Source organism: Schistocerca americana, chromosome 2, assembly GCF_021461395.2.
Source record: "Schistocerca americana isolate TAMUIC-IGC-003095 chromosome 2, iqSchAmer2.1, whole genome shotgun sequence".
Lineage (NCBI taxonomy): Eukaryota > Metazoa > Arthropoda > Insecta > Orthoptera > Acrididae > Schistocerca > Schistocerca americana.
The window spans coordinates 299,117,416-299,140,754 of NC_060120.1; the positions used below are offsets into that span (position 1 = coordinate 299,117,416).

At 44.5% G+C, this 23,339-nt stretch overlaps 1 protein-coding gene across 1 annotated transcript in view; it reads right to left on the bottom strand.

The window, feature by feature from the left end:
* Positions 1-9,482: 9,482 nt before the first annotated feature.
* LOC124593972 overlaps positions 9,483-23,339 on the bottom strand; it is a 526,982-nt gene continuing 513,125 nt past the window's right edge. Inside the window, exons 7-10 of the mRNA XM_047132321.1 lie at positions 19,211-19,523; positions 18,739-19,165; positions 9,951-10,317; positions 9,483-9,905 (exon numbers count right to left, since the gene is read on the bottom strand). Coding sequence (XP_046988277.1) covers positions 9,483-9,905; positions 9,951-10,317; positions 18,739-19,165; positions 19,211-19,523 — 1,530 coding nt within the window. The remainder of the gene's footprint in view (positions 9,906-9,950; positions 10,318-18,738; positions 19,166-19,210; positions 19,524-23,339) is intronic.

The following is a 23,339-nucleotide window of genomic DNA, read 5'->3' on the forward strand; positions in this document are numbered from 1 at the left end:
TTCTATCATTCCCCTGTCATAGCCAGGCAGGCAGGCCCTGACGTTGGGCATTCCACAGGGCCATTTGGCCTTTATATACATCTGCTGTGCATTGCATTGAGGCGGTCGTGTAGGGCGTCTTTGCCACTATTCTTCATCCTGCTGACACTGCTGTACCCCTATCCACAGGTCCCCATCGTCGTCGACTGGTACTGTGGTGGACCAAGAAGGTAGCAGTCACTGTCCCGGACCACCGACAGGCTCTGTAGCGGTTTAAAACGACATCCTTCACAGACTAACCTCCTCACTTTTAAGTGCCTTCATGCTAAGGCTTGTCACCTTATTAAGCAGAGTTAAAAGCAATGCTGGGATCGCTATGTTTCCTTCCTGGGGATGTATGCCTCTTCATTACAGGTTTAGTCCAAGCTCTGTTGCCTTGTGGGTTGCCAGTGGAAGTCAACTGTCTGGGATCTTAACCTCCAAGGTGCTCTGTGCGCTGATCCATTGGTAATTGCAGAACACCTCATGACACACTTTGCGACATTAGTGTCCTCTTCCTATCACGCTACCTTTCTCTGGCAGAAACACTGAGTTCAACAGACTCCCCTGTGTTTCAATCTGTACGACGCTGAATCCTACAATGAACTCTTCACTGGATGGGAATTCTTGCAGGCTCTTACCTCTTCACATGACAGGGCCCCAGGCCCGGTTTCCATCCACAACCAGAGGCAACATCTATTCAGGATCTTCAACCACACTTGGCTGATGGGTGCTGTCCTTATTGCAATGGCGAGACAGTAAAGGTATCCCCATTCTTAAGCCCCCTGGAAGAACCCAACGTCTCTCGACAGCTACCACCTGATTAGCCTCATAAACGTACTTTGTGAACTGCTAGAGAGGATGGTTAGCTTCTGATTATGCTGGATACTTGAATCTCGGGGATTTTTGTGCCCACATCAGTGTGGCTTCCGGGAAGAACGGTCTCTAACAGACCATTTACTCAGATTGGAAACAGCAATCCGACAGGCTTTTACTGACTGCTGGCACCTTGTCATGGTCTTCTTTTGCCTACATTAGTCATATGGCATGTCTTGGCGCCAGCACGTTTTAGTTACCCTCCATGACTGGGGCTTTCACGGCCCGCTTCCGATTTTTAACCGTAAGTTTCTATCCCACTGGTTCTTCCGGGGTCGAGTTGGCACTTCACTCAGTGCCCCTCGGATTCAGGATAACGTTATCCCACAGGGTTCTGTGTTAAGTGTCACACTCTTCCTCATAGCCATCAATGGGTTTGTAACCTCTGTTGGGCCTGTGGTTATCCCGGTATTCTATGTTGACGATTTTTGCATCTGTTGTAGTTCCTGTTTGGTAGCATCTGCTGATTGCCGGCCCCAAGGCGCCTTCCGACGGGTCTCTGAATGGGTCATCTCCCATGGCTTCCAGTTTTCTCCCTCAAAAACGCGGGTTATGTGTTTTTGTCATCAACCCATAGTACACCCCGATCCAGAACTTTATTTAGGCAACATGCTCCTTGAAGTTATAGCACATTCCGTTTCTTGGAACTTGGAACTTGATAACTGCCCACAGGTGCGTTGCCAGTTGGAATGCATGTCACTGCCCTCTGTCAGGATCTCTGTCTCTACTCACTGGAATCCACTTGGGTATCCCCCCCCCCCTCCCCCACCCCATTGCATGGCACTTAGAACACGGATTAAGACTGATCTGTGTCAGGGTCCTAAGTTTTCTGTCACCCCCATGGTTTTCCAGTGAGTTGTACATTCCATCCTTGCAAAGTTCCAGGGTGCCACAATCTTCTACACTGATGGTTCTATGATGATAGATGAAGTGGAATACACTTTCATGTCTCCTGCTGGCTTAGAACACTATTTTTTGCTGGGATCATGTAGTGTGTTCACAGCAGAGCTCCTAGCCATTCTTAGAGCCTTCCATTTTGTTTCTAAGGCCTCCATGCACAGTTTTTTTTAATATGTACTGACGCAATGAGCAGCCTGCAGACTATTGACCGATGCTACTCTCATCACCCTTTGGTCTCTGCTATCTGTGCCCTTCTCTCTGCTCTTGGCTGTGCCCCCTGCTCAGTTGTCTTTCTCTGGCTCCCAAGTCATGTGTACATCCCAGGGAATGGACTGGCTGACCACTTGGCTAGAGAAGCAGATACTTACCCCTCATTCCCTTTCATGATTACAGCTGCAGATGTGCTGAGTGCTTTTTATTTTCAAATATACGGGTTTGCTTTACTCCTAGAGCAGGGGCAGGGTAGTTGTGATTGGGGCTTTTCTGCATGTTTTCTCGATCTGTGTCCCATGACCATCCCCCTTTGCAAAGATAGGTCTTTTATCCCTCTGTTTTCTCAGTTCTTAGATTCGATCTACCATTTTATACCTTCTACTGGTGTGTTTTAACTTCTTCATTTTATAGTTTGTCTCCTCTCCACTTGTAGTGGACTGTCTCTCTTCCATGTGTAACCTTGGAATTGCGGGACTGATGACCTCGCTGTTTAGTCCCATAAATTCCTCAATTAATCAATCGTTATTTGATAGTGGAGCACTTGTTTCTTTTTCCTCTTAGGGGCTGGGTGTTTCAACATAAAATATTTGAGAATGAATGCACCTTGCTTACTCTTTTCAGGGATGGAGTAAAATGCATCATTGTAACAAGGGTTCCCATATGATAATTTGTAGGGGGGTACCTAGAACTGAGGCTATGGAGTATTTTTAATATTTTGTAAGACAAACGGAAAGTTTTAAGTAGCTGTAAAAAATTTCTGTTTCCAAATGTGTTAAACATCTGCATAATACCGACTTTTACACAATTTTCTTTGAAGAAAATGCCTGACTGCACTACTTTTTTTTCCTTTTCCTGAGAGCTTGGGGGGGGGGGGGGGCAGGGGGGCTTTGGCCTCCACTTGCCCCTGGGTATGGGCACCCTTGTCATGGAAGTCTTTAATGTCAGACATCACTAGTGATGAACACTGGCAACTAACTCTGTGGTTACACGTCGAATCCTCAGGGATCCTGTTAGTGGAATTTCTGGGATTTTCCAACCAATGAAACCACTATTATTATTGTGTATTATCATGTAAGGATAGTAGGCAATTTAACAGTTGAAGGAATTGTAGAAAAATGGAGACAGAACCATAAACAAATATGCTTCTCTGTTAATATATTAACTATAATGTTATACTGACAGCACTGAGCTTGGAAACAGGTTTCCATTGTTGATCCAAGTGTTGCATTTTAATATTTATTTTTAGTCTATTTTAGTGTGAATATTTAAACATTGAATCTTCACCCCTTCCCCCAACCCCCTTTAGCCAACAATCCAACCCAAGGCTACAGATTTTATTACCAGGATAGTAGAGGCAGTCAGTGGTGATTAAGAATTTGCCCATATCTTGGTAATATGGCCCATTTCTACATTTCATGGCCTTGTACCTCAGAAATTCTTAGAAAAGGCCAGTTAACTCTCATCAGATTCTTACCTATACACCCTTACATTTTTCTGACATCAAAATTCTCTCCAACAATTGATAATTACCTGGAATGCAAGCAAAAATGGAGCAATATCAATTACAAGCTATCCTTACTTTGTTCCTTCTTTATCTAGCTTTTGCTTCTGTAATTGGTGAAACTTTTTATTCCATTTCACCTTCTTAAAAGTTAATTATTGCTACCAAATACTGAAAAAAATGTTTTGAAACCTGTCTGATTTTGGAAGTTATGTGAATATACAGTGTACATTGGTTCGCATTTAATTTATTCAGCAAATGTCCGAATCTGACATCACGATCTTGTGTGGTGCTTGCTTTTGAAGTGAATAGTGAGTATCAACATGTGATTTTTCATATTTAGCTCCATTTAGGAAACAAATGGACTTCAACAATGATAAGAGCAGAAAATTTTTTATCGGACTCAATCGCTAACTAAATTTTGATGGGGAAGACAGATTTCCCGGTTTGCTATTAGGCTACTCATATACAAGCAGCGTATCAGTCATTTCAATGCTCATATATTGGTACATGTTGTAATTTTATCAACAATGTTATTTATTGATACACAACACTGCTGCAGTATGAAGTTATGATGACAATGAAGGGCTGTGGAAAGGTGCAGCACATGTGTAAAAAGCTTATTAGTTGCATGTACTTGAACTAACTGAATAAACAATAACAGGTTCTTACTTCCAATTTTCCTTTATTTTTCTTGAAAATGTGACACATTACAAAAGATCTAAATCATGTTAAAATGTAATCTGAGATCACACTGTTTCATAGACTATGTACAAATAAAAATTACTAATTACAGTGTCTGAAAGATAAATTTGCAGCAGTAAAGCAAATGTGTTACTTAACTCTAAATTTGACTGTGTATGATTCTGATAACATGCAGAACCATATCAGCTGTGGTAATATTTCATTGATTTCAAACAGCAGATGCCAGTAATTTTGCTTCTGTTGTGAAGCAAAACATGCAGTGCCAGTGTATAAACATTAAGCTATTTCTTAATATAGTTGCATCAAGTATGGAATGATAAAGAAGATCCCAGACAGCTGACCATGTTGGCATCTCTTCAAAAATTTACAAAAGCCATTAAACTGATACTTGTATAGTTATAATTACCTGCTTACATTTTAGTATCTTATAATAGGTCAGCATATTAACTAGAATTCTTTCCTGGGCCAGAATTACTCTGTAATGGAAAACTCAAAAAACTGCCATACAAATATTAACAAAGGAAAAAAATGTCTCACATCAAATAAAGGAAATATATAAAATTTTCAACTTGTTGTAAAGCTTGTACACAGTACAAAAGATAAAAAATATTGATAAAATTGGCATCTTTTTTCAATAATAATGCTTTCTTAATAGAATGAAACATGGGTAGTTCATAAATGCAAATTATTAGAATGGCTGTCACACATAAAATTAAGGAGAAACAGAAATACTTTTTATTCATATGTTAGAAGAATAATTTAAATATTTCACTTGTGAAAATAATTAAGTACTCATGAAATGAACATTTTTTCCTGTGCTTAGAAATTTGAAAGAGGAGGAAAGAGAGTGCAGTCTAAAATATGTCATTTCTGGAAAACAAGGGGAAAAAGCACCCATTCAGTATTATATGATGAAGCAACTGCGATTTTCTGACACATACATATAGACAAACTGTTCCTACACACTCCTTTATTTTTACTGTGCACTGAATATTTGTGAAGAGACTTCCTTATATAGTTAAATTTTTATTTAGATTCTTCTGCTTCCAATTTTTACAATTCCCAATAGTTATTCATTTCATTGTGCAGGACTTTGCAGTGTCAGTTTCATGACTACTATTTGCTCACAGTTTTTTTGGAACTCCATTTGGCTCTCTCCGGAGAGAAAGGAGGACAAAACTATTTCCATGTTAACAACATGTTGTAGGTGTCAGATCAGTCATCATATCATAATTATGAGAAAGAGTAATTTGCAACTGATGTACAAGATGAAGGACTACTTAGGTAGTAATGAAATATTACAGAACAAATTTAGAGAACAAATGAAGTAGAGAAAATATGTGAAGTAATATAGAACACATGACAGGATAAGAAAATAAGCTGAAAATCATCATGGGATAATTAACTTGGTAGGGCAGAAAATTCACAGAAAATCACTTAAAAAGTATAAAATAAGAATAGAGTCTTAAAATGGTCTCATGTGTTTTAAAAGATGCTATGAATCTACATGCAACAGGTACTTATACATAGTTTCATTTATTTAAGATGCAAAAAAATATTTTTTCCTTATTTCAGAAATTTCTGATTTTTTGTTCAGAAAATGTAATGTCATGGAAATATCTTGACAGAAGCAGGTACAGATTCTTTTTATTTGTGGTAATGTCTTGAGTGAAGGTTCTTTGAAAAGATGCCTAATGTACTTCATGGTCAGGTTCTCATCAAAATAACATAATTCCCCAAAAAAGTGATTAAAAAGTGTGGTAATTATACAAAATTCCACCAGTTCACTATAAACACTATATATGTAATATATAAATATATTGCACGATTCACTTTGTAAAATGTTAGGAAATCAGTATTTCTTCATCTGAAAGAGAAGATTTTTTCTGTAAATCATCAGATCAAATATATAAACAATGGTTTCTTCTTCTGCTTTAACTGCAGTAGGTCTACATTACTTCTTCATTCAAAAAAATGTAAACTCTCCTATCTACGACAATGACTACACATTGCTTATTCTTCCATAGTGCTAATGTGGCTGTTATTATTGTAGCTCCATAAAATCTCTATTTATCATCAAGAATAATTTTAACATTCATACTGCATTAGGAGAAAAACAAGGGTGTCTCAGTCACATATGTGAACCAAGCTAGGAAGAGGAAATTCAAAAGGCATACCAGGCAGAAAGTTTAAGCATTATGTGATCTTCACATCATTACTTATTGGCTGTGAATCACTTTAGTCTGTTACAGGATAGAGCACAAAATTGACATGACATTCATCAGTACAGTAACTGACAAATAGATACTGCAGCAATAATAATACATGCAAAATTGGCAGGTTTTCCAGGAACACATGTTCAAAATACAAACAGGCAAACAGTTTGGACTACAAGTCAAGTACAGTGATAGAGTACCTAGGATGCAAAAGTTGTGGAAGGAGCTACATAGCAACAGAAAGCATAGATTTCAGTGCATGGTGATTTTCAGTTGTTTACTGAGAAGAATAAGAGAACAGAGGGGCATAACGATATTTGTACATGGGAAATAACATAGGAATGACAATTCAATATGAAGATGATAAGCAGTTGTTTGCGAATAAATGCATCTGTTTGCTGGTCCTACAGACATCAAACAGCTGGATATAAATATATTGCACAAATCACTAAATACTAACTTAAAAATCTATATCTGAGTTCCTGTTGAAACATATTCCTTCTGCAGGTGAAAATGATATTTTCTGTTTTTTTTCATTTTGGGAAATAGATGATTTACACAAAAGTTGATTTTGTTTTCAGTGCAACACTTTAGACATTTTCTTTTAAGCTAATTCTGAGTAGTTGTTGGTTCATATTTTCAGTGTTCCAATTTGTTCAGGTACAGCTTATTATCTGTACAAAAGAAGTGGTCACCAATTCAAAGACTGGATTGAATGCCACAGTGATATAGTTGGAAGTGACCTGCTGGAGCTAATATACCCTAGACCTCAACTGATACGAGAACTGTCTCACTACACCTAACTTATTTATGGATGTACAGTTTGTTATGGATTTTGCCACATAATACAAGCCTCCTTCTTCACATGTACAAAGCATTGTGACAGGCCTCTTAGAATTTCTTTCAACTCCAGAAGTCATTTGTTAATGTGAAAAAATATCAAGTTGCACCATGGCTCACAGATCACATTAAACTGCACAGTCACCTGTAACTGACTGCAGAAGACAGTTCCAGAGGCCAGAGGACAGCAAGCATCTACTACTTCCAATAGGACTATGCCTAATAGAGCATTGCAGAATTACGCCAAACATTTTGAGGACAGCTTTGCTTTTGCTTGCCTGTGGATCAAATTTTGTCCTTTGGATTTCTGTTTTTTCATTTTGGGAAATAAATGATTTACACAAAAGTTGATTTTGTTTTCAGTGCAGCACTTTAGACATTTTCTTTTAAACTAATTCTGAGTAGTTGTTGGTTCATATTTTCAGTGTTCCAATTTGTTCAGGTACAGCTTATTATCTGTACAGGCTTTGAATTAGCAGTGTCTGATAATACATGAATATCTACTAGGGTGAGTCATTAAGTATCTGCACGTTCCTTGTAATTGTCTTTTGGTTAGCGGTACAGCTTAATGCAGTTGCCAGCCACTAGATGGCACCATTCACTTTACTTGTGCATTGTCACATCAGTTTTCTTTGCTCTGTTGCAAAATAAACATGGCTGCACTACTCTCCATTTGCATCAGTTAGGGCCAAGGTCCCACAATATTTTTTTTCTGAAAGTATACCAGGAGCTTAAAAACCTAGAACAGTTTCAGGACAGGCTTGGCAAAGTGATTACAAGTGAATTCAACAATTCAGAAGTGGCCATGTGAGGATGAAGAACAAGTAAAGTGCAGGATTTCCCTTCACATCAACTACTAATGTCAATATTGAGCAAGTCTGTGGCCTGGTTTTGAATAACCTACATATGACTGTCAGTGAAGTGGAAAACCAACTGCACATTAGTTACAGTTCTGTACAAGACATCATTCATAACAGGGTCAACTTGCATAAAGTCTGTGCAAAATAGATCCAAAAACAAATCAATAAAGAACCCAAGTGCAGCCTTTTAAGAATGTGCCAGCAGTTACTAGACCATCATGCTAACGAAATGGAAATGCTTTTGAAATGAATCTCCACTGGCAGTAAACACTCTGAACCCGACAGCAAATGCAGGAAGATGGAATGGATCTCCAACCGAAAAGAAATTCAGGAGTAAACTTTCTGCTAGAAAAGTTATGTTCATAGTTTTTTGACACACGAATGGGTCCATTGGAACAGTACCTAGAAAAGGAATCGACAGTAAACAGTGAACGTTACAGTCACATGCTCTGCAATGAGTTGAGGCCTACAATTTGATCCAAATGCAAAGATTTATTGTCAAATACTGTTATTGTTTTGCACGATGATGCATGTCCACATATCGCTGCTCGTACTAACTCTTCAGAGTATGCATTTTGAAGCCTGGAGCATCCTGCACGCAGGCCTAATTTCGTCCTGCCCTATTTGCATTTTGTGGCCAACTTAAAGATGGTTTAAGAGGCTGCAGACCCACTTCTGATGAAGAGGTAAAGGAAGCCGTCCTCAATGAAAAAAACTTCTGAAGGAGTTAGTTTGTGGAAGAGAGGACTGAGGGCAGGGTGACTACGTTGGAAAATTGTGCCATTGCTAATTTTGTAATGCTGTTGTAATAAACTAAAAATGTTGTGGAGATAAATTTTGTTTTGTTTTTTCTACTGCAAATGGTTGTAAAGTCTGTGACTGTAAAAACAATAGGTTTGTTTATGAAATAACTACAAGCAAACTGCAAGTAAAAAAATTCCTTTTGCAAATTCGTCATTAACTGTATATAAATATCCATCACTAATTACAACAGAATAATGCAGCATGCCACACATCGAAAATGTTACGTATAAATGCGAAAGAATGCACTCGAAAATTAGAATCATTTGCCGAAACGCGTCGTACTAGAAATAAATAAAAGACAATCGTGGCTGGCATAAATAAACACTGATACTTTTTGACTTATCCTTATAGATTGTCCCTGCTGGCGACTATCTCGAGCACGATTTATGTGGGAAAAAGATATATTCTCCGCGGCAGGTGGAAAACAGCAACACTCTGGTAGAAAATCAAAATTCGAGATGCAGAAACAAATGATGGTGTGTTGTGTAGAAACAAATGACGCACAGGTGGTGCTGAAGTCTGTGTTTTCGTATGCTGGGGAAAGGTGCCCTAGTAGAGTCCAGAGGGCAGGTCGGTGACCTTGACGCTGACGGACACCTTGCGGCCCGGCGTGGCCCCGGCGGAAGAGGCGCTCCGGGCCCTGGCGCTGTGCTTGGCGATGGCTTCCCTGGAGAGCGCCTGTCGGCCCGAGTAGAGGCCCGCGTTGCCGTGCCCGCCGCGCACCAGGAAGGGCGCGTCGAAGGAGTTCTTGCGCGTGGCGGCGGGCAGGTAGACGGGCGGCTTGCTGGCGCCGTCGGGCGGGTAGCGCTTGGCGGCGGCCGGGAAGCGCGACACGGGCACGATGGCGATGGGCGGCGGGGGCGGCGACGCTGCCAGCGAGGGCGAGCCGGCGCCGGCCGCCGCCAGGTAGTTCTTGTCCCACTCGAGACTCCACTCGTCGGTGGTGGAGCCGCGGCCGCTGCTGCGCCGGTCCTGCGCCGCGGCCGCCGCCGCCGCAGACACGGACACGCTGGTGGCGGCGGTGGCGGCCGTCGACGCGAGGACCACATCGACGAGCGCGTGCAGGCCCTCGTCGATGCAGTCGAGGCTCTTGGAGTGGTGGCGGTTGCGCGCCAGCGTGGGCACCACGGCGGTGGAGGGCGGCGAGCGCGGCCGGCTGCGCGGCGAGTCGGTGACGCAGAAGAGGCCGTCGAAGCTGCCGCAGCGGCCCTGCAGCCGCTGCCGGCGCTCGGGGTCTCCGGCCAGCACCTGGTGGAAGGACTCGCTGCGCCGCACCGGCCGGCCGCCACCCCGCTCGCCGGCCGGCGCGCCCGCCAGCTTCAGCCTCAGCGCCGCCGTGGACTTCGCCTCCCTCACTGTCCACTTCTTTGTGCCGCAGTGGTCCCTGAAGAAGGCGCACATCTACACTAGCTGCGCTCCGTACATTTCATGCATACTATCATACACAGGGTTGATCGCCTCAAACTTGCGGAAATAGAAAGTCCGGGTGATATGCAGTTTTCACAGAATGGATCGGTAGTCAGGGGCTCCTATTGTTAACCGATCAACAAGTTGCAATAATTTAATAAATAAATAATTATACAAATCCGCCTCGATTGCACAAAGTACCTGGTGTTTACCTTAGGTTTCAGCGTGGGTAACCACGCCTTCTTCAGAACAATTTTATAAAACAGCTTGCCTAAATGGGCGTAGTGAAAGGCTAAAATAAACACCTACAGGGACAAGACCCCACAAAAATGGAGAGCCTGTGACCATCGTACGTTGGCTGGGGCGAGGCAACACACACAGAGATAAGTAATATTATTGACTTGGTACATATGTACCGTGTATTTGTAAAAAAAAATTTATGGGGTCTTGCCCCTGTAGGTGTTTATTTTAGCTTTTGACTATGCTCATTTAGGGAAGCTGTTTTATAAAATTGTTCTGAAGAAGGTGTGCTTACCCACGCTGAAACCTAGGTACACACCAGGTACTTTGTGCAATCGAGGCGGATTTTTATAATTATTTCGTTACTTATGATTCCTGACGCGCTGCAATGCTGACAGTTCTTAAGTTGCAATAATACTTAGAATGTGTACTTTTTGTGTAGACATACTCTTTTTTAAATACACTGAGACGAAACAGAAACTGGTATATGCATGCACACTCAAAATTCAGAGATATGTAAACAGGCAGAATACGGCGCCGTGGTCGGCAGTGCCTATATAAGACAAGTGTCCGGTGCAGTTGTTATATCAGTTACTGTTGCTACACTTGCAGGTTATCAAGATTTACGTGAGTGTTATAGTCGGTGCACGAGCGATGGGACACAGCATCTACGAGGAAGAGACTAAATGAGGAACTTCCCGTGCAACAATATCACGACTGTACCGTTAATGTCCGCTGCTCGTGGTCTCGCGGTAGCGTTCTCGCTTCCCGAGCACTGAGTCACGGGTTCGATTCCCGGCGGGGTCAGGGATTTCCCATGCCTCGACATGACTGGCTGTTGTTGTGTCGTCTTCATCATCATCATTCATGTCCATTACGGTCGGAGGAAGGCAATGGCAAACCACCTCCACTAGGACCTTGCCTACTGCGGCGGTGCGGGTCTCCCGCATCGTTCCCCTGCGCTCTGTCACGGAGTACGGGTCATCATCATCATCACCGTTAATTTCAGGAATCCGGCAAGACATCAAATCTCCGACATTGCTGCGGCCGGAAAAATATCCTGCAAGAACGGGACCAGCGATGAGTGAAGAGAATCGTTCAACGTGACAGAAGTGCAACCCTGCTGCAGTAGCAATGCTGGGCAATCAACATGTGTCAACGTGCGAACCATTCAACAAAACATCATTGACATGGTCTTTAGGAGCCGAAGGCCCACTCGTGTACCGTTGATGACTGCATTACACAAAGCTTTATGCCTCGCCTGGGTCCTTCAACACCGACATTGGACTGTTGACGACTGGAAACATGTTGCCTGGTCGGACTAGTCTCGATTCAAATTGTATCGCGCGAATGGACGTGAACCGGTATGGAGACAACCTCATGAATCCATCGACCCTGCATGTCAGCAGGTGACTGTTCAAGATGGTGGAGGCTCTGTAATGGTGTGCGGCGTGTGCAGTTGGAGTGATATGGGACTCCTGATAGGCCTAGATACGACTCTGACAGGTGACATGTACGTAAATATCGTGTCTGTTCACCTGCATCCATTCATGTACATTGTGCATTCCGAGGAACTTGGACAATTCCAGCAGGACAATGCGACGCCCCACACGTCCAGAATTGCTACAGAGTGGCTCCAGGAACACACTTCTGAATTTAAACACTTCCACTGGCCACCTAACTCCCCAGACATGAACATTATTGAGAATATCTAGGATGCCTTGCAAAGTGCTGTTCAGAAGTGATCTCTAACCCCTCGGACCCTTACGGATTTATGGACAGCCCTGCAGGATTCATGTTGCCAGTTCCCTCCAGCACTACTTCAGACATTAGTCGAGTCCATGCCACATCGCGTTGCGGCACTTCTGCGTGCTCGCGCAGGCCCTACACGATATTAGGCAGGTGTATGAGTTTCTTTGTCTCTTCACTGTAGAACAATGCCTGTTGACATTAACTGAATGAAAGTAGGGTAAATTAGAATATCAGTGGTGTCTGTTGCAGCATTACAGTGCGAATCGTTTAAGAGATATCGTATTTTAAAAAGTTTGCAAACTGACACTAGTTTGTGCCATTCAACCGGCGCAGTTGCTACGTACTACGTTGTTATGTTTGCTTACAGTTTGCTTGTGCGTTTCTTGAGTGCACTGCAAGTCAGTCAGCGTGAGACAGTCCAAGCAGTAGGTCGTGAGTGGACGATGGGATATAACAATGCAGAAAAAGCCGAGATCGTCATGATGTATGGAGAGTGAAGGAAGAACGCAGTTCGTTCTTGTGTGGTGTATGCGGCAAGATATCCCAATAAATGTCAGCCATCTCGGGAATTATTTATCAACCTCTTAAACCAGTTACATAAATTTAGTGGTTTAATACCTAGACAACATAACAGAAGGAAACAAGTGACGACAAAAGAGGGGGAAATAATGTTCTTCCTGCAAGTGCACTGTGCATCCTCCATCGACATATGCTACATCTCTCTATACCAAGAACGGCGTGAAAATGATTATGAGAATCGTGTTAACTTATGTAGATGAGCATCAAAACAGAATACCCCAGATGCATTGTGTATCTTGTTTAGTGATAAAGCCACATTTATTAATCACAGTCAGTTAACATGTCGAACATGCACTATTGGTTTGTTGACAATCCACGTTGCCTTCGCCAGGTGAAGCGTCTGTGACCGTGGAGTGTAAACGTGTGGCGTGGGATAGTGATCATCAGCTGACAGCCTCGTTTTTCATCCACAGAACAATGAATGCACACAAGTATCACAAACTCCTACCAGACCACCTTCCATGGATGCTGGAAGTCGTTCCTCAGCAGACTAGGTGGAGGAACCTGTGATACAAACATGGTGGCTGTCCAGCCTATAGTGCACGAACTTCTACAGCATGTCTTCACGAATTATTTCGAAATCATTGGATTGGACGCAGAGAACCTGTACCTTGGCCGGCCCATTCCCTGGATTTGGCAACTACATACTTTTTTCTGCAGGGAAAGCTGAAAGACGCTTTCTACAAGGCCATATCAACTACACCTGATGATATACAATGATGTATTACTGCAGCCTGCCTGGACACCTTTACTGAAACGCTAGCACGTGTGCAGCACTCGTTCCATACCAGACTGGAAGCGTGTTGCCGCTGCTGGTGGTCATTTTGAATCAATCTGTGATGGCTAATTGTCTCGTTACGCTGTAGAAACTCTCTCCGTTTGTGATCGGACATCAGCTTGCTGAAGTGTAAGCCCAGGTTGGTTTGCCATTAAGAGCAACAAACTGGGCCATAGAATATCATTGGCGCTGCGGATGACAACCAAAGACGTCCTATTACGTAAGGACACGGCACCGTGGACTATCACTCCTGGTTGGTGGGCCATATGGTGTGTGACAGTGAAGTTAGTATCCCATCTCCGCCCTGGGCGTCTCCAGCCCATCTTCAGTCAGGAATCTCATTGACTAGTGTAGAATTGTTTTCAGTGGTGCTGTAAGTCCTGCTTCGAACTGAACCTCGGTGACCAGTGAAGACGTGTTTGGAGACGCCCCGGACAGCAGCGGGATACCAGCCTGACTAGCAGACACCTTCGGTTTTCATCTGCGGCACCATTGTATGTTGTATGTTAACCGGGGACCTAGAAACGACGGAGAGGATCTGTCCCCGACCCAGCCGCAGTGGTCCACAACCCTACAACGACTACCGCAGTCCACTTCACCTCTCCACCGCCCCACACTGAACCCAGGGTTATTGTGTGGTTTGGCCCCAGTGGACCTCCCCCCATCCCCCCCCATCCCCCCCAGGGAACGTTTGACACCAGATGAGTGTAACCCCTATGTTTGCATAGTAGAGTAATGGTGGTGTACACGTACGTGGAGAACTTGTTTGCGCAGCAATTGCTGATATAGTGTAGTTGAGGTGGAATAAGGGGAACCAGCCCGCATTTGCCGAGGCAGATGGAAAACCTCCTAAAAACCATCGACAGACAGGCTGGCTCACCGGACTTCGACACAAGTCCACTGGGCGGAATCGTGCTAGGGACCAAGTGCTCCTTCCCACTCCAGAAAGCTGTGCGTTGGACCACTCGGCTAACCGGGTGGGCTGTGGCACCATTACGCCACAGCAATACATCAATGATATTCTATGGCCCATTTAGTGGCCCTTCACGGCATGCCATCCTGGGCTTACGTTACAGCAAGATAATGGTCAACTGCACATGGCGAGAGTTCTTACTGCTTGTGTTCGTGCTTACGAAACCCTACCTTGGCCAGTCTCTCCCATGCTTTCCACAAGCGCTCAGCTGGATTTAAGTTGGGGGAATGGACAAGCCAGTCCATTCAACGAATGTCCTCTCATTCCAAGAGCTCGTCTGCCTGCGCAATTAGACGCGGTCGCGCATTACCATGTATAAAAATGAAGCCAGGGCCGAGTGTACCTCTGAAAAGAGGCACATGGGGAAGGAGAACAGTTGCACAATAACGCTGACTGTGAGTGTACCGTACCAGTTCAACATAATGGCTTCCCACACCATGACACGTGGGCTACCAAAACGATCATTTTCGACAGTACCGGACGTACCCCCACATGGCAAGAGGTGGGAACTCGTAATACACTCAGGAACAATGCGAAACATGATCGTTTTGGTGGTCCAGGTGTTGCGGTGTAGCGACGCATAATACTGCATTGGTGTACTCGCTTCCGAATCTTTGAACATGGTGCGCTCACCAGGCAATGTTATTGTGACTCTGGACTCCTTCCCCATGTGCGTCCTTTCAGGGGTGCTTTCGACCCTCACTTCATTTTTATGGATGACTCTGCTCGAATGCATCGAACATCACAGGTGGAGGAACTCTAGGAAGGAGAGGATGTAGGGGGAATTGATTAGCCTTCCTGTTCCTCCCATCCAGCATGCGTGGGATACGTTGGGGAGACCAACTGCAGCTCGTTCACATGCACCAAGGAACGTCAAGCAGTCGTCAGCTGCGGCGGTGGAGGAATGCAACGCCCTACCACAGTAACTCCTTATCAATGTTGTGGCCAACACGGAAGCACGTTGCGGAGTACGCATTCATGCACTGCCATTCATTGTAATTATTATCTTTGATTGAAAGTGTCGTTTCTGTTCGTTTCATTGCGCATTTCTATGTACCTCTGTACTGTACTGCAAAGTTCTTTCTGTTTATGATCCAAATATCACCGAACATTGTTAGTTGGCAGTGGCACAATTTGGGAAAGTTACTTTCATCCTTCAGTTTTGAACAGCATTGTAGACTGAGACAAGAAATAACGAATTTTGTGGAGAACCGGCGAGGAAAAGAGTGTATTTGAAGTCTATGTCCCGAGAAGAAAAGAGAAGTTGACAGAGTGTGTATTAAGACATCAGGGAATAACTTACAAGGAACTACAGGGAGCTGTAGAGGACAAAAAGTATAAGGTTGGAATGCATACGTAAAATAATTCAGGATGGACAGGGTTAGCTCTACTCTGAGTGGAGAAGACTGACACCGGAGACGAAATATTTGTGTACCTCATTAAATACGAGGGTCACACCAAAAGAAATGCCACTATTTTTTTAAAATCCATCTTTTATTCTACTTGCTTCAAAGTTTTACAGTGTGTAGATCCATTCTTTAGGAACAATATTTTCATTTTTCCGCATAATTTCCATCCCTCTCATCTGCCTTACGCCACCTTGGAACCAGCGCCTGTATACCTGCACGGTAAAATTCTGGACCAACCTGTTGGAGCCACTGTTTGGTAGCGTGCACAAGGGAGTCATCATCTTCAAACCTTGTACCACGAAGATAGTCTTACAGTTTCCCAAAGAGATGATAGTCACAGGGAGCCAGGTCAGGATGTAAGGCGGGTGTTTCAGTGTTGTCCATTCGAGTTTTGTGATCGCTTCCATGGTTGACATGTGGCCGTGCATTGTCGCGCAACAGCAAAACATCCTGCTTTTACCGATGTGGTCGAACACGACTCAGTCGAGCTTGAAGTTTCTTCAGTGTCGTCACATATGCATCAGAATTTATGATGAAAAATGATGGAGCCATGTTTCATCACCTGTCACAATTCTTCCAAGAAATTCATCTCCACTATTCTCGTACTGTTCCAAAATTTCGCTGCATACCGTTTTCTTGTTTCTTTGTGAGCCATTGTCAACATTCTGGGAACCCAGCTGGCACAAACCTTTTTTAACGCCAACACTTTCAGTATTCTGCAAACACTTCCTTCCCCTATACCAACGTAGCGTGAGAATTCGTTCACTGTGATGCATCTGTCAGCAGTCACCAATTCGTTAACTCTCTGCACATTGTCGGGAGTGTGTACAGTACGAGGCCTGCCGCTGCGAGTACAATTCTCGATATTGCCGTGCCCGCTTTCATCACGTAACCTGCTTGCCCACCGACTAAGTGTACTGCGACCGACAGCAGCATCTCCATATACCTTTTTCAATCTCTTGTGGATGTTTCCCACTGTCTCGTTTTCACAGCACAGGAATTCTATGACAGCTCGTTGCTTCTAACAAACGTCAAGTGTAGCAGCCATCTTGAAGACATGCTGCAACGGTGCCACTCACGGGAACAGGTTGAACTAAGTTTGAAAACAAGCGGTAAGGATGTATCTACACACTGTAAAACTTCCACACATGCAGAATTAAAACTGTATTTTACAAAAATAGTGTGCATTTCCTTTGGAGTGACCCTCGTACTTCTGCGAAATGGATTCGCATTTTGACTTCAGCTGTTGGTGACACATGACAATTTGTGCCAGACCTGGAATCGGACCCGTATTTCCCGCTTATCGCGAGCGGTCGCACTAACGACTGCGGCTGTCTGAGCGCGCCTCAAGGACCGACGCAAACTTCCATGTGTCATGGAGTCAACAATCATTAACAATAAAACCTTGAACCATTTTGCAGCACTGCCCGTGACACCACAGAATTCTAATCCTTTCAAATAAATTATAATTCTATGGTGTCACAGGCAGTGCTGCAAAATGGCTCAAGTCATACCTCGCTAACAGGGAACAAAGGGTGTCAGTGCAAGGGACTAGTGAAGTAAGTCATCAGTCATCATCAGAATGGGAAGAAATTACATGTGGTGTCCCACAAGGATCAATTTTAGGGCCATTGCTTTTTCTTGTGTACATTAAGAGTTCGTTTTGTTTGCAGGTGACACAAGTATTGCAATAAATAGTATGTCGAGTGTAGTTCTAGAAAGATCTGCTAATGATATTTTCAGGTATATTAATAAATGGTTTAAAGCCAACTCACTGACATTAAACTTCGAAAAGACTCACTATATGCAATTCAGAACCTGTAAAAGGTTTCCACCTGGCATATGCATAAAGTATGAAGAAGAGCAGATAGAAGAGACTGACTGTCTTAAATTCCTGGGATTACAACTTGATAATAAATTAAGTTGGGAGGAGCACACCACAGAACTGCAGAAACGCCTTAACAAATCAGTATTTGCAATTCGAGTGTTAGCAGACATAGGCGACATGAAAATGAAAAAGCTTGCATACTTTGCCAACTTTCATTCCATAATATCATATGGTATAATATTTTGGGGTAACTCTTCAAGCCAAACAAAAGTTTTCAGAGTCCAACAGCGTATAATACGGATTATTTGTGGAGTAAAATCACGGACGTCCTGTAGAAACCTCTTCAAAGAACTGGGTATACTAACTACTGCCTCTCAGTATATTTACTCCTTAATGAAATTTGTTCTAAATAACGTATCTCTTTTTCCAACAAACAGCTCAGTTCATACATACAATACCAGGAACAAAAATGATCTGCACAAAGACTTAAAAGCACTTACTTTAGTTCAAAAAGGGGTCCACGACTCAGGAACACTCATCTTCAGTAATTTTCCAGCGAACATAAAATATTTAGTTACAAATAAAGATCAGTTTAAAAGGAGCCTGGAAGACTTAATAGTGGCCAACTCCTTGTACGCCATTGACGAATTTTTTAATAGAAACAAATGATGTACTGTATATATTCATACTATTAGTATTGATACTTCAGCTTTAAAAAAAAAGTTGACATGTTCCACATCCACGAGGATCTCCTCAGCACGGATCTATGGAACGAAAAACTAATCTAATCTAATCTAATCTGTGCTACGCCTTCAGAAGTGCTGACGGCGTGGCCTCACCTGGCGGCGCTGCTGAGCAGGGAGTCGGAGTCCTCCTCCTCGCTGGAGTGCACGGGCGACTCCTCGTCGTCGTCCTCGTCGTCGAAGAAGAAGGAGGCGCTCTTGGCGGCGCTGGAGGAGACGTAGTGCGCGTGCGCGCGCGGCGCCAACTGCACCAGGCTGCGGGCGCGGCGCGGCGGCTGCGGCAGCAGTCTGGCCGGCACGATCTCCGCCTCGCGCTCCAGCGCCTGGATGCGCACCGTGAAGCCCACGGCGGGCGGCCTGTCCTCCGCGATCAGCAGCGGCTCCTCCTTGCGCTTGCCTGCCTTCGCTACCGCCGCCGCCTCGGCCGCGTACGCCTCCGTCTCCGCGTCGTTGATGATGTTGCGCAGCTCCTCGATCACCTCGTCGATGGTCGTCTCTTCGTCCTCGTCGGCCGCGGCTCCGCCTCCGACTACGCCGCCGCCGCCAGCGCCGCCACCGACGACGCAGCCCTCGGCTTCGCCGGGCTCGGGGCCGTCGTCGACGCTGGTCTCCTGCATGAGGATGGTGTCGTTGTGCACGTGGAAGAGCTCGTACACCATGGGCTCGCGCTCCTCCAGCGAGTGCTCCTGGTCGGAGGAGCTGATGCCCTCGTCCTCGGCGGGAGTCGAGCCGCCGCCCCCCGCGTCCGTCTGTTTCTGCTGTTGGCGCTGCTGTTGATGTTGCTGCTGCTGCTGCCTCTTAACTGTCGCCTCCAGTTCCGAACAGCGGTCTTTCAGGCACCTCTCCAGTGACACGAGCACCCCTTTCTCCTCTTGCAGAATCTGTAAAACATAAGGAACGTAAATAGTTTCCGTTTGGTAAAACGCTTCGGCTTTCAGCTTCATCTACATTTATACTCCGCAAGCCACCCAACGGTGTGTGGCGGAGGGCACTTTACGTGCCATTGTCATTACCTTTCTTTCCTGTACCAGTCGCGTATGGTTCGAGGGAAGAACGACTGCCGGAAAGCCTCCGTGCGCGCTCGAATCTCTTTAATTTTACATTCGTGATCTCCTCGGGAGGTATAAGTAGGGGGGAAGCAATATATTCGATACCTCATCCAGAAACGCACCCTCTCGAAACCTGGACAGCAGTTACACCGCGATGCAAAGCGCCTGTCTTGCAGAGTCTGCCACTTGAGTTTGCTAAACATCTCCGTAACACTATCACGCTTACCAAATAACCCTGTGACGAAACGCGCCGCTCTTCTTTGGATCTTCTCTATCTCTTCCGTCAACCCGACCTGGTACGGATCCCACACTGATGAGCAATACTCAAGTACAGGTCGAACGAGTGTTCTGGAAGCCACTTCCTTTGTTGAAGGACTACATTTTCTAAGGACTCTCCCAATGAAACTCAACATGGCACCCGCCTTACCAGCAATTAATTTACTTCAGATCGTTCCGTACGCATACTCCCAGATATTTTACAGAAGTAACTGCTAGCAGTGTTTGTTCCGCTATCATATAATCATACAATAAAGGATCCTTCTTTCTATGTATTCGCAATACATTACATTTGTCTACGTTAAGGGTCAGTTACCATTCCCTGCACCAAGCGCCTATCCGCTGCAGATCTTCCTGAATTTCGCTGCAATTTTCTAATGCTGCAACTTCTCTGTATACTACAGCATCTTCCGCGGTAAGCCGCATGGAACTTGCGACACTATCTACTAGGTCATTTATATATATTGTGAAAAGCAATGGTCCCATAACACTCCCCTGTGGCACGCCAGAGGTTACTTTAACATCTGTAGACGTCTCTCCATTGAGAACAACATGTTGTGTTCTGTTTGCTAAAAACTCTTCAATGCAGCCACACAGCTGGTCTGATATTCTGTAGGCTCTTACTTTGTTTATCAGGCGACAGTGAGGAACTCTATCGAACGCTTTCCGGAAGTCAAGGAAAATGGCATCTACGTGGGAGCCTGTATCTAATATTTTCTGGATCCCATCAACAAATAAAGCGAATTGGGTCTCACACGACCGCTGTTTCCGGGATCCATGTTGATTCCTACAGAGTAGATTCTGGGTTTCCAGAAATGAGATGATACGCGAGCAACTTATGGGGAATAAAAGAGTCTTGGTTTCGAATAAGGCAAAGCCAATGGGTTTCGAGTACGGCAAAGCTAATGCGAATCCAATAAATGTGAATTTCCTTCGCCTTGCAAGGTCTCAGCAGAACAACAACAACGCAGCTCAAACGTGTATGCTAGCAATGGTAACATTCGCCCTGTGCAGTTCAATAAATACTTAGGGACTACAACTCCGTATAACAGAAAATGGATTGATGATCTAGGTAATGTTGTGTTCAACAACAAACCAAAGACTGCGAACTATTGGCAGAACACTGAAAACATGTTCTTCTGTAGTGCTCCTGTGCTGTGTGAAATCCTTAGCAAGTAGGATTGACGGAGGACCGGAAAAAGTTCGAAGAAGGGTAGCTCGTTGTGTACTATCGCGAAGTAGGGGAGAGAGTGCAATGGATATGATACACGAATTGGGGAGGCAGTCACTAAAACAAAGGCGTTTTCCGCTGCGGCAGGACCTTCTCATGATATTTCAGTCACCACCTTTCTCCGCAGAGTGTGAAAATATTTTGTTGCGGCCCACCTATGAGAGAGAAAAATGATCATCATAATAAAGTAAGAGAAATCGGAACTCGCACTGAATCATTTGAATGTTCCTTTTCGTCGTATGCAGTTCGAGAGTGGATCAGCAGAGAAATAACTTGGAGTTCAATGATACCTCTGCCAGGCACTTAATTGTGACCTTAGATGTAGATGCGTAGTCACAGCAGTATTACTGAAAGCAATCGTTTGTTAAAAATATACACATCAACAAAAGGTTTGCGTCATCCATTTATTTTGAAATTCGTGACACAGAAACAAAAATTGGCTCTGAGACGTGCGCATATATTCATTTGCAATGCGCCCAGATTACCAAATAAAAAGTCATTTATGTAACGAGAAAGTCATCTGTTTCCCACGTGTTTTTTTCGGCAATCTTGAGCAACGTCAGTACGTGAATCTGTCGTGGCTAACCATCCCTGAGATCATCGAGCTAGCCCAGGTTCCAATTACCCACTCTTCAATTGCGATTCTGCGTAAGTCGCGCACACTATGTGGTCGTAATCGACGTCCGAAACTAGCACATTTCAATAGAGAACAGCGCGATGAGGATGCTAATTATCATAAATCAAGATGAAATTTTTACCAAAATATTGGCGATACGGTCCCACTATTCGCTGCATCGGCGTGTTCCTGTAACATAGAGCAGTGAGATTGCCCTGAACGACGACGACAGGTGTACGGTGGCCCCACGTAACGTCATTCCAGAACACCACTCCACCACAACCCTGTTCCACATCTGTGACAGAGTGTTGAAGGCGTTCGATATTACCGGGCTGTCTCCAAATACGTAGTCTGCGATTGCAAACAGATCCATGTTTCGTACGTAAATAACAGCCGAAGCCAGTTCTGCACGTCCATTCTGCATGATTTCTTGCCCATCTGTAACGGAATCCACGATGCAGTGGTGTATGACGTACTGCTCGTCGTGGTCGTCTGGAATGGAGGTTTGCATCATGCAATCGTCTTCTAACACTTTTGATGTGATGCATAACGTCCTGTAGCCCCTTAGAACACCGCATTCGTTTCTGGAGAGCACAGCCAACAGTTCTTTTGACTTAAAAGTCGTAGATATCGACAATTTTGTGAACCTGTCGAGCGTGGAACGTCCTGTGCGGCGGAAGTCTTCAATCTTATCTGTCAGTTGGAACCGATTCTATGTTCGTACCGCATTACTTTGACTTTACTGCACACATCGAGCAACTTTCCTGATTGACAAGCCTTCTTCGCTTAAAGTGATGATACCGACCCGATCACTCGTCGCGACTGTCCTTCGTGGCATTATGGATGTTCGCTCTACTGTTCCATTGACGTCTTCAATGCATCCCTATTGCTCAAATGGCTCTGAGCACTATGGGACTAAACTTCTGAGGTCATCAGTCCCCTAGAACTTCGAACTACTTAAACCTAACTAACATAAGGGTATCACACACATCCATGCCCGATGCTGGATTCGAACCTGCGACCGTAGCGGTCGCGCGGCTCCAGACTGTAGCGCCTAGAACCGCTCGTCCACTCAGGCCGGCGTTCTGATTGCTACTTTAATTTCAAGTGAAATGCTGCAATCTATTCGAGTGCTACATTCTGCCATCGGTAACGCTCATTCTAACTTTGTGTATGTTTACAGCCCGTAGGTAGCGCTCATTGTAACTGCGTGTATGTTTACTATCAACGTTAGGGACGAGTTTCCCATCGGTAGAGGTACAAAAAAATGGTTCAAATGGCTCTGAGCACTATGGGACTTAACATCTATGGTCATCAGTCCCCTAGAACTTAGAACTACTTAAACCTAACTAACCTAAGGACAGCACACAACACCCAGCCATCACGAGGCAGAGAAAATCCCTGACCCCGCCGGGAATCGAACCCGGGAACCCGGGCGTGGGAAGCGAGAACGCTACCGCACGACCACGGGATGCGGGCAGTAGAGGTACAATCACAACAGAAACGCGCCTGCGCGATATATCGA